General features: G+C 38.1%; 1 protein-coding gene across 11 annotated transcripts in view; it reads left to right on the top strand.

Moving 5' to 3' along the window:
* MLIP (muscular LMNA interacting protein) overlaps nt 1–18,671 on the top strand; it is a 225,113-nt gene that overhangs the window by 112,356 nt on the left and 94,086 nt on the right. For 10 of the 11 annotated variants that reach the window (XM_053914200.2, XM_045193378.3, XM_053914199.2 and 7 more), the window contains one exon: nt 9,901–11,469. The exons of the other annotated variant lie outside the window; for it this stretch is intronic. In XM_053914200.2, the coding sequence (XP_053770175.1) occupies nt 9,901–11,469 (1,569 nt within the window). The remainder of the gene's footprint in view (nt 1–9,900; nt 11,470–18,671) is intronic. 11 annotated transcript variants of the gene reach the window in all.

Raw genomic sequence — 18,671 nt, forward strand, 5'->3', positions numbered from 1 at the left:
GTCAACCAGGTAAAAATGAATAGAATTGTCTGTAAATTAGTACTATCACTTAGTAATAATAATTTATTCAGCTATTCCTAAAAAATGTCTTTAGTTCTTAGTTTGGACTTTAACCTTTTCATAACCTAACCTAAATTACATTTTCTCTCCACATCTTGAGCCTCTTTTCTTCAGCTCTCCTAAATTATCACTGAAGTTCACACTTTATACGTTTCCATCCCCGAGCCCTTGATTCCTCTATGTGTAATGCTTCTCTCTTCCCCAGACCCAAGGCCATTTTGGCCTAGGCTACTTGATACTCTAAGTTCTGCTCAAGTTGCCCCTTTTCCTAGAGGCATTCCCAGGTGGGTTAGTTTTTCTCCTTCATCTTTGTCATTTTTCTTACATTTTTGTAGCCTTTCTGGAAAATCTTCAATATAACTCCTTTCAACTTGGTTCTAATGGTTGATTTTATCTTTCTTCCTCACTAGACTAAAAACAACTCGAAGCCAAAGTCTGTCTCCTGTTTGTTTCTGTATCCATAGCACTTAGTGCAGTGTCTTGAAAGTAGGTAAAGATCAATAAGGTGTATGAAAAAATGTTCACAAGTTTCCACGTTTGAAGTCTTTTCTCAGGTAGTGAGTCCTTCCTAAAGTCTGCTTTCATTCTTTCAGGGAAAGCAAACTTTCCCTCAATTTAATTCTGATAGCTTTTTTCCCTGAGTATCTTTTATTATAATTATTCTATTACAGCATATATTATAACTGTTTAAGTGAATGCCTTATCTTCCCTAGCAGACTGCAAAGTTTTTATAGATAAAGACCCCATTAAATCCATTTCTATTAAGCATTTTGTTCTCCATAGTGGTTACTGTATTCTCTCAAACATAGTCAGTATAAATATTGGGTCGAGTGTATTTTTGTTCCAAAGGTTGTAGTGGCATATTTACATAAAAGCACATTATGTTAAAAAAAAATCCCTAAAGAATTTAAAATTTAAAATGTAAGTCAAAAGTAAAAATGCTATGAAAGCAGTTGAATTAAAATCCTCATAAATAAAATTCAGAAAAAATAGTCCATAATGAAATACTCTATTCATGTTTTTGAGTGTTGGTGTAAAGATGTAAGAATAATCTTACCCAGGGATAGTATTAGAGTTCAAAGACAGGTGAATATACACAAACAAACGCAGACTGGTTTGTCTGAAAGAACTTTGATAAAATCTGGTGTCAATCAGATCAACTAGGGAATACAAAATAATAACTGATGACTTTTATTATACTAATATATTAATAAATAACACCTTTCTGGCATTTGACATAGTTTGAGTACTGACCTAGGGTTATCGAAGCACAGTATGAAGGGTTATGATGCACAATAGCTCTTCTATTTTTATGCGAGAAACCTCATGGGGAATGAAGCATTTCTTTACAACATTGTATTTTCATGTTTTCTAGCTGCCTTGCCAAACTTTCTCACTGTACACCAGCAAGTAATTGTGCCAAGTGGGACAGGCAGGTTAATATATGCTGCTTGGTTAGGGAGGAAGGGCAGGTTGGGAGATTCACGAGGCCCTGATCAAAGCTGAGGGGAGGATCAAAGTCCTTTTGCTGACAAAGCTGGATATGAAACACTAGGAGACCCTGATGAAAGTGTGTCCCCTGTCAGGCAGGAAGGGGAACCCCTCTCCCCAGTGAGCATTAGAAGAACCAGAAGATGTTTAGGGATGAGGCCAGGTGTGTGGGGTTTGACCTGGCCACAGTCTGAATTTGGGATATGGGAATACTTTCGTTCTCACAAGTCAGCCCCTAGAGCCTTATGCTGCATTACCTGCTGGGATCCCCACCTCCTCTGTGCTCTCTCCTGCTCTGGGAGGGCAGGGTGAGGGTTCCCAACATCTGACCAGTTCAGCTACAAAGGAGGTGCCCGATGCCTGTTATTAAAATGTAATATACTATTAATTAAAATAATGATATTTAATATAATAAGAATGTTATAAATGTAAAACAAAGTAATGTTATAAATGTAAAACACAACAGGGCCCTCAAAGCTTTTTAAATTGGAAATTAAGAGGTTATTTGGTGACTTTACTGAGAACAGTATGCGTGCAGTGCTAGGGGCACAAATCAAGTTGAGAAGCAGATGGGTGATGAGGGAAAAGAGGTTGTGTGTTGGAGGGATGGACCGGGAAGACCACAATGAGACAGGCAACTGAGTGGCCATGCTCTTCTGAGTATTTCCTTATAACCGTAAACCCTAGTTTCCTCATTTGTAAAATGGGGAGATGATATCAACCTTCCTTATGAAGATCAAATGAGATTATATATTATATAATGAAACTTTATACATTTATTTATGTATATTTATATATAAACTGTTCATCACAGTTTCTGGCCCATGGTGAGTTCTTAACAAATAATTTACTATATTTAAGAAGTCTAAGAAGGCAGATGTTATGGGGTACAGTACAGGGTAAGGAACATGTGAGGGGGAGAGGTTTTATATATTGGTTCAAATGTAGCTTGGATGTAAGAACTATGGAGGAGGAAGATGGAAAATAAGGTCAGAAGAACTGGCTGAGGTCAAAATAAAAGAGATTCTTACATAAAATTCTGGGAAATTTGGATATTAGCTCTCACATTTACTAAGTACCTAGATTTCATGGATCCATGGAAAAGGGATTACAACAAATCTGGACAGGGCATTCAACATACAAATCTTCCTTATACTCCCTAGGGCCTCAATGTTGTAATGAAACACTCTATTCATACCAACACACTGTATTAGAATAGTCTTTTTATGTTTCTATTATTCTAGTATATTTGTGAGCCTCATCATGCTAAAAAATCTTCTTGCCTCTGGTCCCCATCACCTAACACAATGCCTGGGACACTTTGGGACACTTGTAGGTGCTTGGAAAGTGTCTGATGAGTGAATAAATGAGTGAACGCTCCTCCTTTTCACATGACCCTGTGATATATATAGGAAATTAACATCATTATATGAACTGTCTTAACCCATAGCTGAGAGGAAACTGTCATGGAGTATAAAAAGAGAGCCTGGGACTCCTGCCTCGTAGTTTAGCTCTTGCTCCATATTTTGCTCATTAAAACAGATCATCCATACGTAACTCGTGGCCTTAGAGATTTAGAGATGGAAGCTTTGGAAGAAGCTGGTAGGTGAAACTTCCCAGTTGGATTCTGCTAACTGCTGGGAGGACCAGCTTGGAATGACAGGAAGTACTTCCTGAAAGAGGCATTTATGGTAAGAAAGCAATGTGCACCTGACCATCGTCCGGGCGACACTCTGGCTGCATGCAGAGCAGAGCTACATGGGGCAGAGGGTGAAGAAAACAAAAAGCGAGCCTGGCTTGCTCAAGTGGGGGAGAAGCGATTGGGTAGTAACTCAGAGTCTGGGTGGGCTCTCTCGGTCATGTACTTGCCCAGAGGCAGCTGTGATGATGAAAACCGTAGAGGCCCTCATTCTTTTAACTGCTGTGCACATGCCTGACCAATTAAAAATGGATTAATTTATTTTTGAATTTAAGTATAGTTGGCATACAATATTACATTAGTTTCAGTTGTCTAATGTAGTGTTTGAACCTTATGATGTGATCACCAAACTAAAGTCTAGTAACCATATGTCACTGTGCGAATTTTTCACCATATTATTGAGTATATTTACTTTCACCTTTGAATAAAATCACCAGTGGGTGATTTTACTTTTTAACCATTTTTCTCTAGTGATCTTCTCATTGCCACCTCCCCATTTCCCTTTCTGCTTAGGGTGAGGATATGATTCTGTCCTCTTCACCTTTTTGACACCTTCTGTGGTGAGACTGGACACACTTAGGAGACTTCTGACTCAGTGGGAGGACCCAGGCTCTGCTCTGATGCTGGAAGAATCCCTGCGATCCCTGGTGCCCTGTTGCTTCCCCCGGCTGAAATGCCATTTATTTGTACCATTAGTTCCAGGGACAGAGGAAGTACATTTATGGAAAATCAAGTTGCTTTGTCAATTCCAGCAGAACGATGATGCAGGTTTTTAAAAGGAGGGTCTCCTGACTTGATGTTGGAACTCAGTTTTTTTCTCTCTTGTGAGGTAAGACAGAATTGGCTATCGGAGCCATGGTTCCTTCCACCCCCTACTCACTCTCACTCACTGTCTGGGGTCTGCGGCAGAGTTGGAGGGATCACCGCCGAGGAAGGTGATGAGACCTTCTTTAAGGAGGCACTATATTCCTGCCGTCTGTCCTTTTGTTCCTACACCCACAGGGCACTTTACTTCTTTATTCCTGCAGGAAGGCAATATCTAGACACTAGACACTCCGTGAGTGCACGTTAAAAGACAGTGCCTACCTTCAAGGAACTTGAGAAACAGATGCCCCTGAAAATGACAGTGAAAGGTGATGTGTTCGAGGGAAAATGGGCAATAGAAATCGGCCTCAGACCTCAGGAAAGGTTCATATTGTGTGAGCTAAAATGTAAAGAATACAAGTTTTCTGGTCAAACAAGCAGGGCTTAGGCATTTCTGGGAATCGGCGAGAAACACCAACATAGAAGAAGAAAATAAAAGAAGAAAAGGACTTAGTGATGAAATAGAGGCGCAGCTAAAGTAGTTTTGAAAAGGAGGGGGAGATTGGAAGTATCAGGTTTTAGAGAGAAATCAGAAAAGATAAAGAATTCAAATGCCCGTTGGTTTTAGGAGGGAGAAATCATCGTAGGCATTGGTGACAAGAGTTCTGTGGAAGAGGGGGGGCGGGGGGCGGTTAAGAAGCTGGGGGGTAGTATATTAGTTTTGTGTTGCTACAGAACAAATCACCACAAGTTCAGTGGCTTAACAAATATGTTTACCCATTTTTATTTATTTTCTCTGCCACTTTGATCTCTGACCTTTCTATTCACTTTTAAAGCATTCACTTGTTTAGGTCATACCCACACTGGATAGTCTCCTGTTTGATTAACTTGAAGTCACCTGATTAGGGACTTCAAAATTCCTTCACGTCAGCTTCCACCCATACTCAAGAAGAGGGGATTATACAAGAGGGGATTCTGGGTAGTTACTTTGGATATGCTGGCCACAAAATGGAAAGCAATACGATGATTATTACATTGTTCAGGTATAATTATCAAGAGACAAAAGTGGGCCTGTAATGATGGGAAAGACAGGACCCACAAAGATCTTAGTGTACGTGTATGCACACATTTCCAGTTACCTTTTTCCACTTAACAAACCATGACAAAATTTATTGTTTTTAAACACAACCTTCTGTTTAGCTCAGAAATCTGCCAGTCTGCAATTGGGCTGGGTTCAGCAGGGTTGGGTCAGGCTCAGCTGATATTTGCTATGGTTCACTTATGTATCTGTGATTAGCTGCTGGTTGAATGGGAGGTGATTTGCTGTCTTGGGGATGGTTAGCTGAGAGGTGGTTTTGCATTTTCCAGTGGACTAGCCTGGGCTCATCCATATTGTGGCAATGTTCTGCATTCAGCAAGCCAGTAGTCTCCAATGCACAGTGCTTTCCTAGCCACTGCTTCGTGTATCACATTTGCTAATGTTAGACTGGCCAAAACAAATTATATGGCCAGTTGAGATTAAGGGGTGAGGAAAAGACCTTTCCTTTTTAATGTAAAGACTAGAGAGTGGTGGACATTTTTACAATCCACTACATGATATTTATTATTATGGTTTTAAAGATTGGAAGGATTCTGCTTTATACTTATGTTAGAATGAAAGAGCTAGTAAAAAATAAAAAAAAAGATGGGTACATAGCATAGGAGTGATGGAATGCAATCCCTAAGAAGGTAAGAGCTGCTGGGGTTTGGAGTGCATCGAGAAAATTTACCTTAAAAAAGTGAAAGGCAGATCTAAAAAAATTGGACTTTTCTGGTAATCTCAGTTTTTCTTGGAGAAAAGAACTCTAGGTTGTTGAGAACAATGAGGGAATGGTGGGAAAAGGGTTTGTGGTGAGTGCTAACTTTTTAGAAACCCAGCTCTTCAGAACAGGAGAGAAAATCTGAGGGCCAAACAAAAGAAAACTTAAAAAAAAAAGCAACCAACAAAAATGCTGAGGTGTACAGGGCCCAGCTGAGACTATAGACCTCAGATTTATAAGGGCACCAGTTCACGGTGCCTTATTCATCCTCCGTGTGAATTAGAGAATGGTGCTCCTTCTGCGGGGGCACAAGGGCGTTCAGTCCACTCTCAGCTGGTGTGCTTGTGCAGAACCCGTTTGTAAATGAAGTGCAGCAGCCCTGCAAACCAGCCAACAGGGTTGTGTTACTGTTTTTAGTAGCAGCTTTAAATAGACTAGGTCTAGGAACATAATGGCAGTTGGTAGGAATGATTTAAGAATGAAGATTTGCCAAGTGGATTGGTATAAAAACAAGATGGCTAGAATGTTGACAATACTCACAAGGAAGTTCAGATTGAACAAAGTATTACTAAAACTTAACACAAACATGCTTTTAGTAATACCATATGCAAAATATGCAATATAGCAAGGAATGGGGGAGACGAGATTCGATAGCAAGAGAGGGCTCTTTTTTTTTTAATTTTTATTGTTATTCAATTACAGATGTATGCCTTTTCTCCCCATCCCTCCACCCCACCCCAGGTGAACCCACCTCCCTCCCCCACCTCCACCCTCCCCCTTGGTTTTGTCCATGTGTCCTCTATAGTAGGGCTCTTTTAAGAAGGAAAGATCTTTAGTTCATGGTAGACACAGAGAAATTATTGATGACATCTTGTACATAGGTACGCCTTGATCAGATTGTAAGAGATCAATCTGATGATAGGTTGAATGTTATTTAAATGTTCAGGTAAGAAAGGCTGAGAATATGCCCAGGGATATTGTGAATGTCTGTCGGTCAGCAAGAAGAGGACTGATAACAGGTAAGTTTAGGAAGCCAAGCTTCATAATGTCACGACTGTGCAAACAGAGGGTCTTCTGGAGTTTCTGCCTTGCTAGGCTGTGCAAATTCAGGAAGAAAAGCACAACTCTATGGGACTGACATCTGGTGCTGTCCAAGTCTTGGGAACTGCTCAGAACATCATCTAGCAGCAGATCAACTACTTTAGTTTTATTCAGATGCTTTGGAATATCATAGACACATTAGGGAAAAATGAATATATACAGGAACAGTTTATTTAGATTGACTAAAGTTACAAGGCAGCTGTATTTTAGAGATTGGTAGTGAAAATAACTAATGACCTCTATTATATAGGATCTATGGGTGGATTTATGGCTAAGATTCTCCACTTGATGACAGCAGAGCATTGCAAGTATCCTCTGATCCTGAGATTATTGTGAATGTCAAGGTAGCCTCTCTAGGGAGAGAGTTTTGAGAATGACTCTGGAGGACGTGTGTGGTAAGGGGGCTCAAGGAATCAGAAGAAGGCTTGGGATTGGAGAACACAGTCAGGGGCAGCTCTGAAAGATGTTTGAAGCAAAGGAATCAACAAAGATCAGGCTAGAAATAAATAGTGGAGAAGAAGGAGAGCAGGTATGAGGGAGAAAGAATTATAGCATCAGCAACAAACCCAGTAACAAACAGCACGGGGGGTATTAATGGGAGAGAGTGAAGGGACAGAAATAATTTATAGACATTACTGTAGAAGTAAGAGGTTTATAGGGAAGAGGTAAAATAAAGTCTGGGCTACTGGCTGAGCACTGGACAGGTATCCATTTTTTCTCTCTGCATAAAATCGTTCATGTCTTTACCTCCTCTTTAAAAAAATTATTAATAAGTGGAACTCAGGACAATGAATATTTTTCATTAAAAATGTATTCTTAACTCCTGGGAATTTTATAAAAATGTGGAACCACATTTTTTATACTAGTGTAAATTAGAATAATACCAGGATGTATTTGCAAATTAGAAATGAATAGATTATGAATACTTATTGATATATTGAATAGGAAATTATAAAAACATGTAGATTAACATAAACATAACATTCTTAGAATTTTTGGTTATTCTCTTATAAGTTCTTCAATAATCAACTATTAAAAATACAATAAAATTCTGAGTTACTCATATCAGATAACATATGACCTAATGCAGTAGAAAATGTGGTAATTAGAATCTGTACTCTTGAGGAAGTTTGAAGGAATAAGTAAGACCCTCAAAATTAGAGTCCTACTATTTAAACATGATACTTTGACGATAGGATGAATTAATGTTTGTTGTATAAACTGAAGTTATTTGGAACATGATTGAAAAGATAATGGGATTTGGGGGCTCTTATTATTAACTTATAAAACTTTTTTTACCAATAGCTCTGGCATAACCTGAAAAGGCACCCTACTGGGTCTTGAAATTACTTTATTCCATCTGTGAAGAGAGACAGATCATCACTGGAAACAACGAGAAGACTTTTTCATTTATGGCTAATCACATGCACCAGTTATGTAACAGTGGCCAAACAGACTTGTTTCTAAGTAAAATTTATGGGATGGAATTTTTAAGCTTTCTTTCTCAATTTGAATGAATTCTGCTTGATTTTAAAAATTATTCCTCATTTTCAGATATTCTGGGTTATGCCCATATATTCAAATATTATTTATATGGCAAGAATTCTGTGTTGCAAAGGCACAGGAGTTTACACATTAAAAACAGGAATATTTTGGGTATGTTTGCTCAGAGACTTGGAAGTTTGGGGTAAGTTGTTTGAATTGATTAGTTTTAAATATTTTTTAGAACTCAAAACTATATGACATGAAAATCTTCACATTAAGGCTGATGGATAACTTAACACGGACATCTTAAGCAAAACCAAGAAACCAAGCAAAACCTATCTTTTACTGAATTTATAAACCAACCTTTTATTACATTTAAATATTATGCCCACACATTTTCCTGCTATGTAATGTGAAAAATATATACATATAAGATAATAAATATTCATTAATTCCCTAAATTCTTTATTAGGCACAAGTAGTTTCCTTTCTCTTATGGATTGATAGGATCAAATCAATAATTTTGGGGGAAAAAATCCCTCTATTTAAAGATTTGAAAGAGGAATAAAGAGCTTCCCAGACTAGAATCACTTACAATTTCAGAATTTATGGGTGATTTTTAAAATAGCACAAGAATACACACACTCCGTCATTTTATAGTCCCTGCCTAGCCTCTCTTGACAATGATGCATTATTTCTTTATTTTATGTGGAATTGATGGGCTGTCCAGTTTCAGGCAGACTGCATTTGTAAAGTACTCGGGATTCCTTTGCTGTGAGAGAATTCACATTCCTTTCAATGTAACCGAGTCACTTATTTCGTGTTCATTTTGGCAAGTAATAAGGGAAAATATTTTCTGTCAGCTAGAATTCCCTCTGCGTTTTGGACTTGCTTTCACTCTCGCTGTTTATCACTGTCTGCTGATGTTGAGTGCTGCATCTTTGCATTCTGGGCATTTTTAGTTTCGCAATATGTAGGAGTAGTCCAAGTTTTAGAATTTCAAACTTCGAAGTATGTTAGTTTTTTAAGGATTGTATTCATTATTATTATATTATGGTTTATATACTTGCGATAGAAAATTTATTTCATTTTCCAAGGTGAATTTTGAAATTTATGTTGATGGTGGTTTCAATCTTTTCAAATGACACGATTCCAAATTAAGATAACTCTTTTAGATTTTGTCAATGAATTGTCTTCTGTATGGAAATATGTGAAAACAATTTAATATTGATGGTCATCCTAGGGAATAAATGTGCTACAGTATATAGTGCCTCACAGTTTATTTATATTTTATTTCAAATTCAAAACAGTGCCTTATTAGCAAAACAGAATTTCTTCCATTTTATGGAGATTTAAGGTGCCTCTTCATACAAACTAATAGAACTGTTTGCATAAACACACAAGTGCCAAGAATATTTTGATAATGTCCGATTACAATCTGTCTATTTCTCTTTCCTCTAGTTAACTTCTCCTTCCACTACCTCTGAGCAGCTTGCCTGTAAACCACCTGCTCTGTCCTTTGTTTCTCCAACTAATCAGCAAACACCACCTGACCCAGTTAACCTCGCCGGAGCCTCTGTCCTAGAGGAGTTCCACACTAGGAGGCTGAATGTCAGTGGGGCCTTGGTAGAAGAAACAGCTACGTATTTCCAAACTTCCGCTCACTCTTCACCCTTTTTTGCATCGAAGGGCACCTCCTCGACATTAGAGTTGCCCCATTCCGCTCAGTTATCAGGTCCTAATTTATCCAGTCCCAGTGAAGCAGACCAAAAACCTGGACTGACATCGGAAGCTCTGAGGAAGACGACGCCAGCGTCGCATGTCCTTAGTCCCAGAGAAAGTCTGAAAACCTCTGCGTCACCATCCTCTGGTGCTTCTCCGAAGTCGAATTCAGCCTTGTACATACCAGTCCGTATTGTCATGCATTCACTCTCTCCAAGTCCAAAGCCATTTACCTCCTCTTTCCATGGCTCTTCTTCCACCATCTGTAGCCCGGCGTCATCCAGTGGAAATCTGTCAAAGTCAGGGGTGAAATCCCCAGTGCCATCCCGACTTTCTCTTCTCACTGCCATCCTCAAGTCAAACCCTTCTCATCAGAGACCCTTTTCCCCTGCGTCCTGTCCCACTTTCTCTCTCAATTCCCTGGCTTCATCCACACTCACACTTGATCAAAAAGAAAAGCAAACCCTGTCCACACCTAAAAAATCTCTCTCAAGTGGCTCACTGAGAACCGGGTCTCCTGAGCAAAGAGAACACCAGGTTTCTGACATTCACCAACAATCCTTTCACTTACCTTTTTTCACCCAATCTGCTTCCCTGTCTCAGGCGCCCTCCCTCTCTCCCACACAACCTGTGAGCAGCAGCAGCCTTGCTTCTTTGAATGTAGAGAAAACACCATCACCCACTTTGAAGAGCAATCCTCCCCTCTCCCTGCTACAAACAAAGACTTTGAGTCCTGTAGGTCTTCCTCCTGTCCCACCTAGCTTTTCTCCTTTTTCTTGGAAGGGCAAAAGGGATGCCGACCTCAGAGGTCTAGAAAAGCCCAGGAATATTTACACATATCCTTCTGAATCGGCCTCCTGTACATTGTCTTCTCCATTTCCCACTAACCAAAGAGCCACACTCTCCTCCCCAGAGAAAGGTTTCCATCCTTCCCCAGCTCTTTCAAACATGATCAACAGGTCCCAGAGAGCACCACCACAGATATCAGGCCAGGGGCAGAATCCTTCAGCTCCTCCTTCACCCCCTGTCTCCAGTGCTAGCTCTGCCTCTCACCCCAAATTGGGGTCCTTCCCTCTCCCTCATACTAATCTCCCCACTCAGGCACTCCGGCTCAGTCCTTCAGCACTGCACCCAAATTGTGGCAGTGGTACCTTGCCTTCAAGACTTGGGAAATCTGAAAGCTCAATATCCGACCACAGGTCATCTGTTTCAACCCCATCACCTCCCACCTCTCTAACAAGAACCAAGGAGCCGATTTCACCTTGTGCATTACCCACATCAGCAGACTCTGAGAATAAGAAACCCAAGGTATTTTTTGCACGTTGCATGGTGCATGCTTATTTTGAAATATGGAAGAAACTTTTTTTCTGGGGGGAAAATATCAGCAATTATGACATTCATTCTGTTCTTACGAGGAGATAGAGAAAGTGCAAGGGCATTGGCAGTGGGATGGAGGGAACTAGGATTTGGTATATTTGAACGTAGAGATGAATTATAATCTGTCTAAAACTGTGCATGCTTCTGCAAAACTCGTTGATTTTGCAAGTTCTTCACTTACTGGAACTTTAGGAACTTAGCTTTAGGCATAATAATATGAGTTATATCATAGACTCCAAAGATGGAATTTAAAGCAGCTAGTTGAGATTTGGGAATATGATACATTTCTAATTATTTAATAAATGGACTCTGTTACCCATCAAAATATTCTGTACTGATAGAATAGTAGACAGGATTAGTGTAAAATGGAATATTATCTTAGATCTAGGCCCCTATTCTTGCTGAGCCAATTTGAAATCTATTTCCTTTGCTGTCATTCATTCATAATTATTAATTTTTTCCCCTTCTACCAGGTTGATTTCTTAGTTGTTCTTTATAGCTCAAGCTAAAGCAATATGGATCTAGCTATGTACATATAGGGCAAAAGGGAATGGAAAATCCCTATGTATGTGAAAATTATTTGATTTATAATAAACCTAAAAGCTTAGTAATTATGAAATACAGAAAGAATGACAGGCTGGGTATAAGGAAATAGAATGAAGAAAGGGGAAATACTGACTTTTAAATGCTCTGAAGCAAACCACTGAGCAGAGGTATGAAACTGGCATTTATTTTCACATGAGAAGGGAAACATTTGAAGGAGTGACCTGTGGAGTTCACTTCTTCTGGAGGAAGGTGCCTCTGTTCTAGAGCATGACCACTTCCCAACCATTCTCAAATAAGTTAGATTGTGGATTTTATACACCCAGAATTTGGCCATTATTATATAAATAAAATAAAATAATGACAGTGCTTATATTAAGAGGGAATTGGGATTTTCAGTTTGGTGCATTAAAATAACAGTTTTAGAGCTTCCAAGTTCCATGGAGATTGTGTTCAACTCTGTTTCAATGATGAACTTAAAATGGGAAAGATGAAACAACCCACATTCTCTTGTTAATGATATTGCAATGTGATTCAACTAATGCATGCATTAAACACCCACTGTATGCCTACCACTATACTAGTGTTTTTGAGATGTGTGTGTATATGTGCTTGTGTGTGTATTTAAGGAAAGTAAGAGACAATTTTTTTGTCTTAAAAATTTTTATTCATCAAAAAATAAATGTATAATATGGAGAAGCTGTAGAGTTATTAAATCTATAATAAAGCTAGAAACAAATATATGGAAACACTAACATAGTATAATGCAGATTACATGTAATTGTGCCCTGAATTTGATATACTAGAAATATTATTATGAGATATGGTTAGTGAGGGCATTTATTATAAATGTCAGTCCTGTCAGAAATATTTAGAATTAATCTTAATGAAGAGGGAAGGAGTTGGTACTTCAGAAATGGTAAATAGCCTGACCAAGCACCCAGAAGAAGATTCCAGGGGAGTACATGTGGAGACATAAGAAGATTGGCCTACCATCAAGTAGTGATGATAACAGTGATGGTGATTGTAGCAACAGATGCTGAATGCTTTCTGTGGTTCAAGAAATATCCCAGCAGTTATACAACATAGTTAGAAATTCATTAAAAGGGACTATGTCAGTTAAAGTTTATGACCACTTGAGGTTGGGAATATTATTTTCTCCATTATATACACCAAGAAACTGAAGTTCAGTGACTAGTTTGCCCAGGTCGCTTATCTTGTCCTGGCAGGGCTGACATGTGTACTTAATCTAAGTCTACTGATTCCTGAAGCCGTGTTCTTCATTACTATGCTTTATTGCTATGAAACAAAAACTCATATATTAATTGTCATTTTAGCCTTTTTAAACAACTCACATGAAAGAAATCATCATTATTATGGAATAATGATAAGAATTATTAATTTGCATGTACTTGAGTTGTTTTAAAAATGTATCATGAGAGATTAAGTCCTTGTATTTTAAACTTTCAAAACAAATGGGTTAGAGAAAATCTAACTTTTTCTATAACTCTAAATTTAAAAATATTCTTTATTTGAGGTAAAATCGACGTGGTGATCGCCATTTCAATACATGTGTTTGATTATGGAATTCATTTGTGGTGTATTGAATAAATTGGTGATCTAAACATTACCATTTCCTGACTTTATTAGCAATTATTTCTTAAACCATAGTGCCATACACTTAGTCATCACCTTTGTGAACAGTGATCATACTCCAGAGGCTTCTTCAAAGTGTTTCTGTTTGTGGTTCACTTTGTTTCATTCATGTTTTATCCTGTTTCTTTGGCAATAGTTGGAAGAGGATTGGCCCAGAGGGGCTTTTGACAAGTCAGGCCCTTTTTTGTCCTAAAATCCATTTTGTTAAAGACTTGTTTTTCCACAGCTGACTTACTGCTCCCAATGTTAATAAATTTTCAGCAATTGCCCTATATTTTGTTTTACTTCATTTGCAAGTTAAAATTAAGTGCATAGAAATGCGTGATAAATTTGATGTAAATACAATTATGAAAATATGAAGAAATTATAATTTGTCTATTTTCACCTGTTGCTTTGAGAGAAAAATGTTTCTTATAATGGGTAAAACCTAGAATAACTTCTGCAAAAATAGTCGCTCTCTGAGACATGTCTTCTTTGTGTATTTATCTCTTCCTTGCTTCTTGTTATCATGTCTCCAGGTAAAAATCAGCCTCCATATTTTTTTATTGCAAACTATTATTTGCAGAAATGAGAACTTGAGTATAAAAATTCATTTAAATGGATTCTGGGATAGATAAACCTTATTTTACTTTCTTTTGATGTTTGACTAGCTTTTATTAAATTGCTAAGATTATTTTATAGATTGGTAGGAAGAAATAGACAAAAGCTTTGGGATATCAAAGAACTTATACGCTTTTACGAATTGTTTCTTGTTTTGCTTCGCTGTGGGGCTGGAATGAACACAGGGCTGTCTTTGAAGTCAAAGAGCTTCAGATTTAGGTCCGCCCCACTTAGTGCTGGGTCCGGAAAGGAAAGGGGTCCTGTTAGCCAACGGGCCGTCAAATTAAAACATGAATGCTTGAGGGATATCAGTTCAAAGGCCCTGCTGGCCTTTGGTATTAAAATAAAATGAAACAGCTAGAGCATGCTGAGCTAAATTCAGATAAAAGTATGTTTAGTGTTCCTTTTTCACAGATCGAATCCTAAGGTTCTGAATGTTTGCATTAGCTTGATAAAATGGATATTAAAAAAATTTTACATATAGTTAAGGATATTATTTCACACATAGTCATTATTTCAGATATAGTTAATGATATTATTCCATAAAAAGGATATCATGGCCATGGACAGGATGGATTTCCCTGAATGTTGCTCAGCCTACTCTTTGATCAAGATATATGTTGTCTGAGATACTTTTCCGCCTTGGGAAAGCCTGAATATCATAGAATTAGTGCATGGAGTTGTATTTGGGTCCCAATATATTTTGCCTCTATTTGTGAAATGGTTTAAATTTTCTCTTAGTGAGTTATTATGATGTTCCATGCATTTTGACACTCACCCAAGATGGTGGTGTGCCTATGCAGAGCTTAAACTTATTGGAAAACGTAGCATATTTAAGGAAAGAGTTGGGAGCTTTTTGATAGTTCATGAACTTCTAGCTGGTAGTTTATTTATAAACTCCCATTCCTTTAAGGCCTCAAAACATTTCCAAACCTATTACCCTGGCAACAGTCTCTGTGTAGCTTTCTCCATTTCTGCTGATCACATGTAATCTGGAAAACAAGCAATATGAAATATACCTCCGTGAGCTTGCATAGCTCGTGTGAGTTCAAACAAATCACTTGTGCATTCAATAAATATGTACTGAGTGCTTATTACGTGCAAGGCACTTTTCAAATACGTAAGCATGTATTTCCATAAATAAAATAGCAAACTATCTGCTCATAGAACATGTATATTCTATGGTGGAACAGAAACAATCAACAATAACCCCTCCCCCCAAATAAGTACATTTCCTTGTGTGTTAGAAGGTCATATGTGGTAATGAAAAAGTATAGCAGGGTAAGGAACGGTGTCACAAATTCATGCTGGACGGTCACGACAGATTTCTTTCAGAAGGTGACATCCATGAGGTGTTGTTCATGAGAGAGTGTGGTCAGGAAAAATCCCTGAGGCCGGAGAGTGCCCGGCAGTCATGAAGAACAGGGGAGCCAGTGTGGCACAAGTGGGGTGGGGGGACCCTGAGGTTGTCAAGAGGGGGACGTAACTCAGAACTCTTGCCAGCCTGGGAACTCTTGCAGACCACTTCTAAGTCTTTGATTTTTAATTTGAGTAAGACAGGAAGCAATTGCAGGGTTTTCAAGAGATAACTAACACAGTCTTATCCATCTGGCTGCTGTGTTAAGAATAGACTCTAAGAGGGTGAGAGGGGAAGAAAAAACACCTTAAGAGGCTCTTGCAACAACCTAGGAAGTGATGGTGGCTCTGGTGACATTATAGCAATGAAGGCAAAGATACCATTTCTGTATATATTTTGTAGGTAGAGTAACAAACATTCATCAGTCATTACAGCCAGACATAAGTGAAACGGTAAAACAGCTGAAACTACACACATATGTATTTTTTTGTTTCTTTTTTTCTCTTTTTGTTCTACTGTCTTTTACTCTATCTCCTCCACAAAGTTCTTGGTGCCTTTCTGGGGATTCTGGATTTTCCGTAATTCTCCCATCCCTGCTATTCTGTCACTTCCATCTCTATACTAGCCGATGCTGTGTCCCATTTTCTTCACTTCTCTCCGGCTAGGCTTTCTGGATTGATTTTAGCAATGATTTACACACATGTGTCAGTGGCTGACAAAAGCTTCTTTTTTACCCCTTGGGGAATATTTTGCTACATTCAGGGTCAGGCTGGTCAGGTCTACCTTCTATGATTAGCTGATGGTGATTCCAGCCTGTAATACTACAGTCTATTATTCCAGTTATATTCACCTTAACTAGAGTGATTTGTAATTTTAAACAAAGGAAGCAAACCCAGTGAATTTGCCTTAACACCTGGGAGCCTTGGAGAGCTGTAGAAGAAATATGTTTCAAATTAGAATAGTGTTAAAAGAACCCAGAGGAAATACAGTGAACCCAAAATGTATCTATTATGGCAACAAGAATGATTTTCAGACTGAAAAGGGAAAACTATATATGTCTTAGAGATGCATAAAGCCTAAGATAGATGAGGAACTAGAAAGATCACTTGGTTCTAAGTAAGTTCGTATTTCCTGGTCTAGATAGATTGTGTCTTAAAACAGATGAAATTTCTACTTCTATTGCAAAACTACTTTAAATGATGGAAAATAAGAGATTTACCAGGAATGAGAAGTGAGCCATATGTTTCATTTTTCAAAAATATGGAAGATAAATTCTGAAAGTTATAGCCTATATTTTTGGTTTGTGAATGTTTACAAAAACAGTTATAACTGGAAGAAGACATTTTCTTCAAGCAACAGACATTTACCTGTGGAATGCCTTCCAAGTTCTAGCTTCTGTGATATCTTTTATTATGTCATGAACAAAAAGACATGCAAAGTGTAATGATGTGTTTCTGTGAACTCACATTTGTTCCAAGGGCCCAATCCAAAGCATCCTCAAGGTCACTCTCTAACCTATTACCTTATTTCAAATTTCTGGACATTATTTGTTTCCCTATGACATTTCCTTTGCTTTCTTATCTGTTTATGGTTTGTCTCCACTCATTAAGACATAAGAAGCTTTAGAAAATAAAGGCTTTATGTGTTTTGTTCACTACTGAATTTCTAGTACTTAGAGTATATGTTACAAAGTACATGCTCAACAATATTTTGTTGAATGAATTCATGAGTTGAGCTGCTATATCCAAATATATTTATAGGATGGATTGATGTCAACTAGCTTAACAGAACTCGGTAGACAAGAGTTCCTGATGCCTGGTATATGACTTGAATGAAAATAAAAATGACATACCTAACAAAATGGTTCATGAAATGATATAAAAATATTTATCTTCATAGTTTACAATGACAAGCCAAATATAGTCAGATGAAATTAGGTAGAGGTAAACCCCAAAGTACTCTTTCTAGATCTAGAGAAAAAGCATAACTGCAGGGTGGATTTTAATTTCAACAAATGTTTAAAAAAATGAAAGGATTAGGGATTTGGGGTGGTAGCATGCTCACTATGATCCAACAATACGAACTAACTCCAGTGCAGTCTCCTATATTTTCTGAACTCAGCACAAAAACCAGAGATAATTTCAATTATAATCTTCATTGTATTAAGTGACTTCATTGTCGAATCATGAAAATGATGATTATATTCTACTTTGTATTAAAAATACATCTAACTAAACACATACCCATTTGAAATTTAAAGAAATATTGACAGAGGGAAATGATAAAGATAGTGAAATTCTCAGTTAAAGGCTGCTCAGGAGCAGTTGGTAGAAACAGTGAACGCGCCAGTACCGTGCTCAGGAGAGCTCTTAGAGTGCACACGATTCCCAGGGAGGAGAAATAGGCACAATGAGTAGACGGCAGGAAGCATATTTTGGCTCAATTTAAGGAAGAATTTTGTACCAATTCTAACAATTTTACCTAATGTGTTGCCTTGGGAGGTATTAGTGTTGATGTGGTGCCTGAACAGAGGACCAAACTTGAGATTTACGTCTTGGGTGAGGGTGTTAAATCAGACGGCAGTTATTATCACTTCTGATTCTAAGATTCTATGGCATGACATGTGCATTAATTAACAAGCTATCTCTGTGTAAAGGTTTCTCCAGCTATCAACTTTAGGGCAGTTGCAGATAGAGGACAAACATTATGAGTGATTGTGCATCCGGAGCTGAGAGGCAAGGGCATATGGGAGATGAGTGCACTGTTACTGAGCTGGAGTGCCTGCGTCCAGATCCCAACCATGACTTACCAGCTAGTGACCTGAGATGAGTTATTTAACATCCTGCACTTTAGTTCCCATATATCAAGTGGATATAATACAGTATCTACTTAATAGATTGGTTGTGGTAATTAAATGAGATAATATACATAAAGCCTTTAGAAGAATGGGACCTGGCACATAGAGATTGCTAGCTAT

Source organism: Desmodus rotundus, chromosome 11 (genome assembly GCF_022682495.2).
Source record: "Desmodus rotundus isolate HL8 chromosome 11, HLdesRot8A.1, whole genome shotgun sequence".
NCBI classification, from domain to species: domain Eukaryota; kingdom Metazoa; phylum Chordata; class Mammalia; order Chiroptera; family Phyllostomidae; genus Desmodus; species Desmodus rotundus.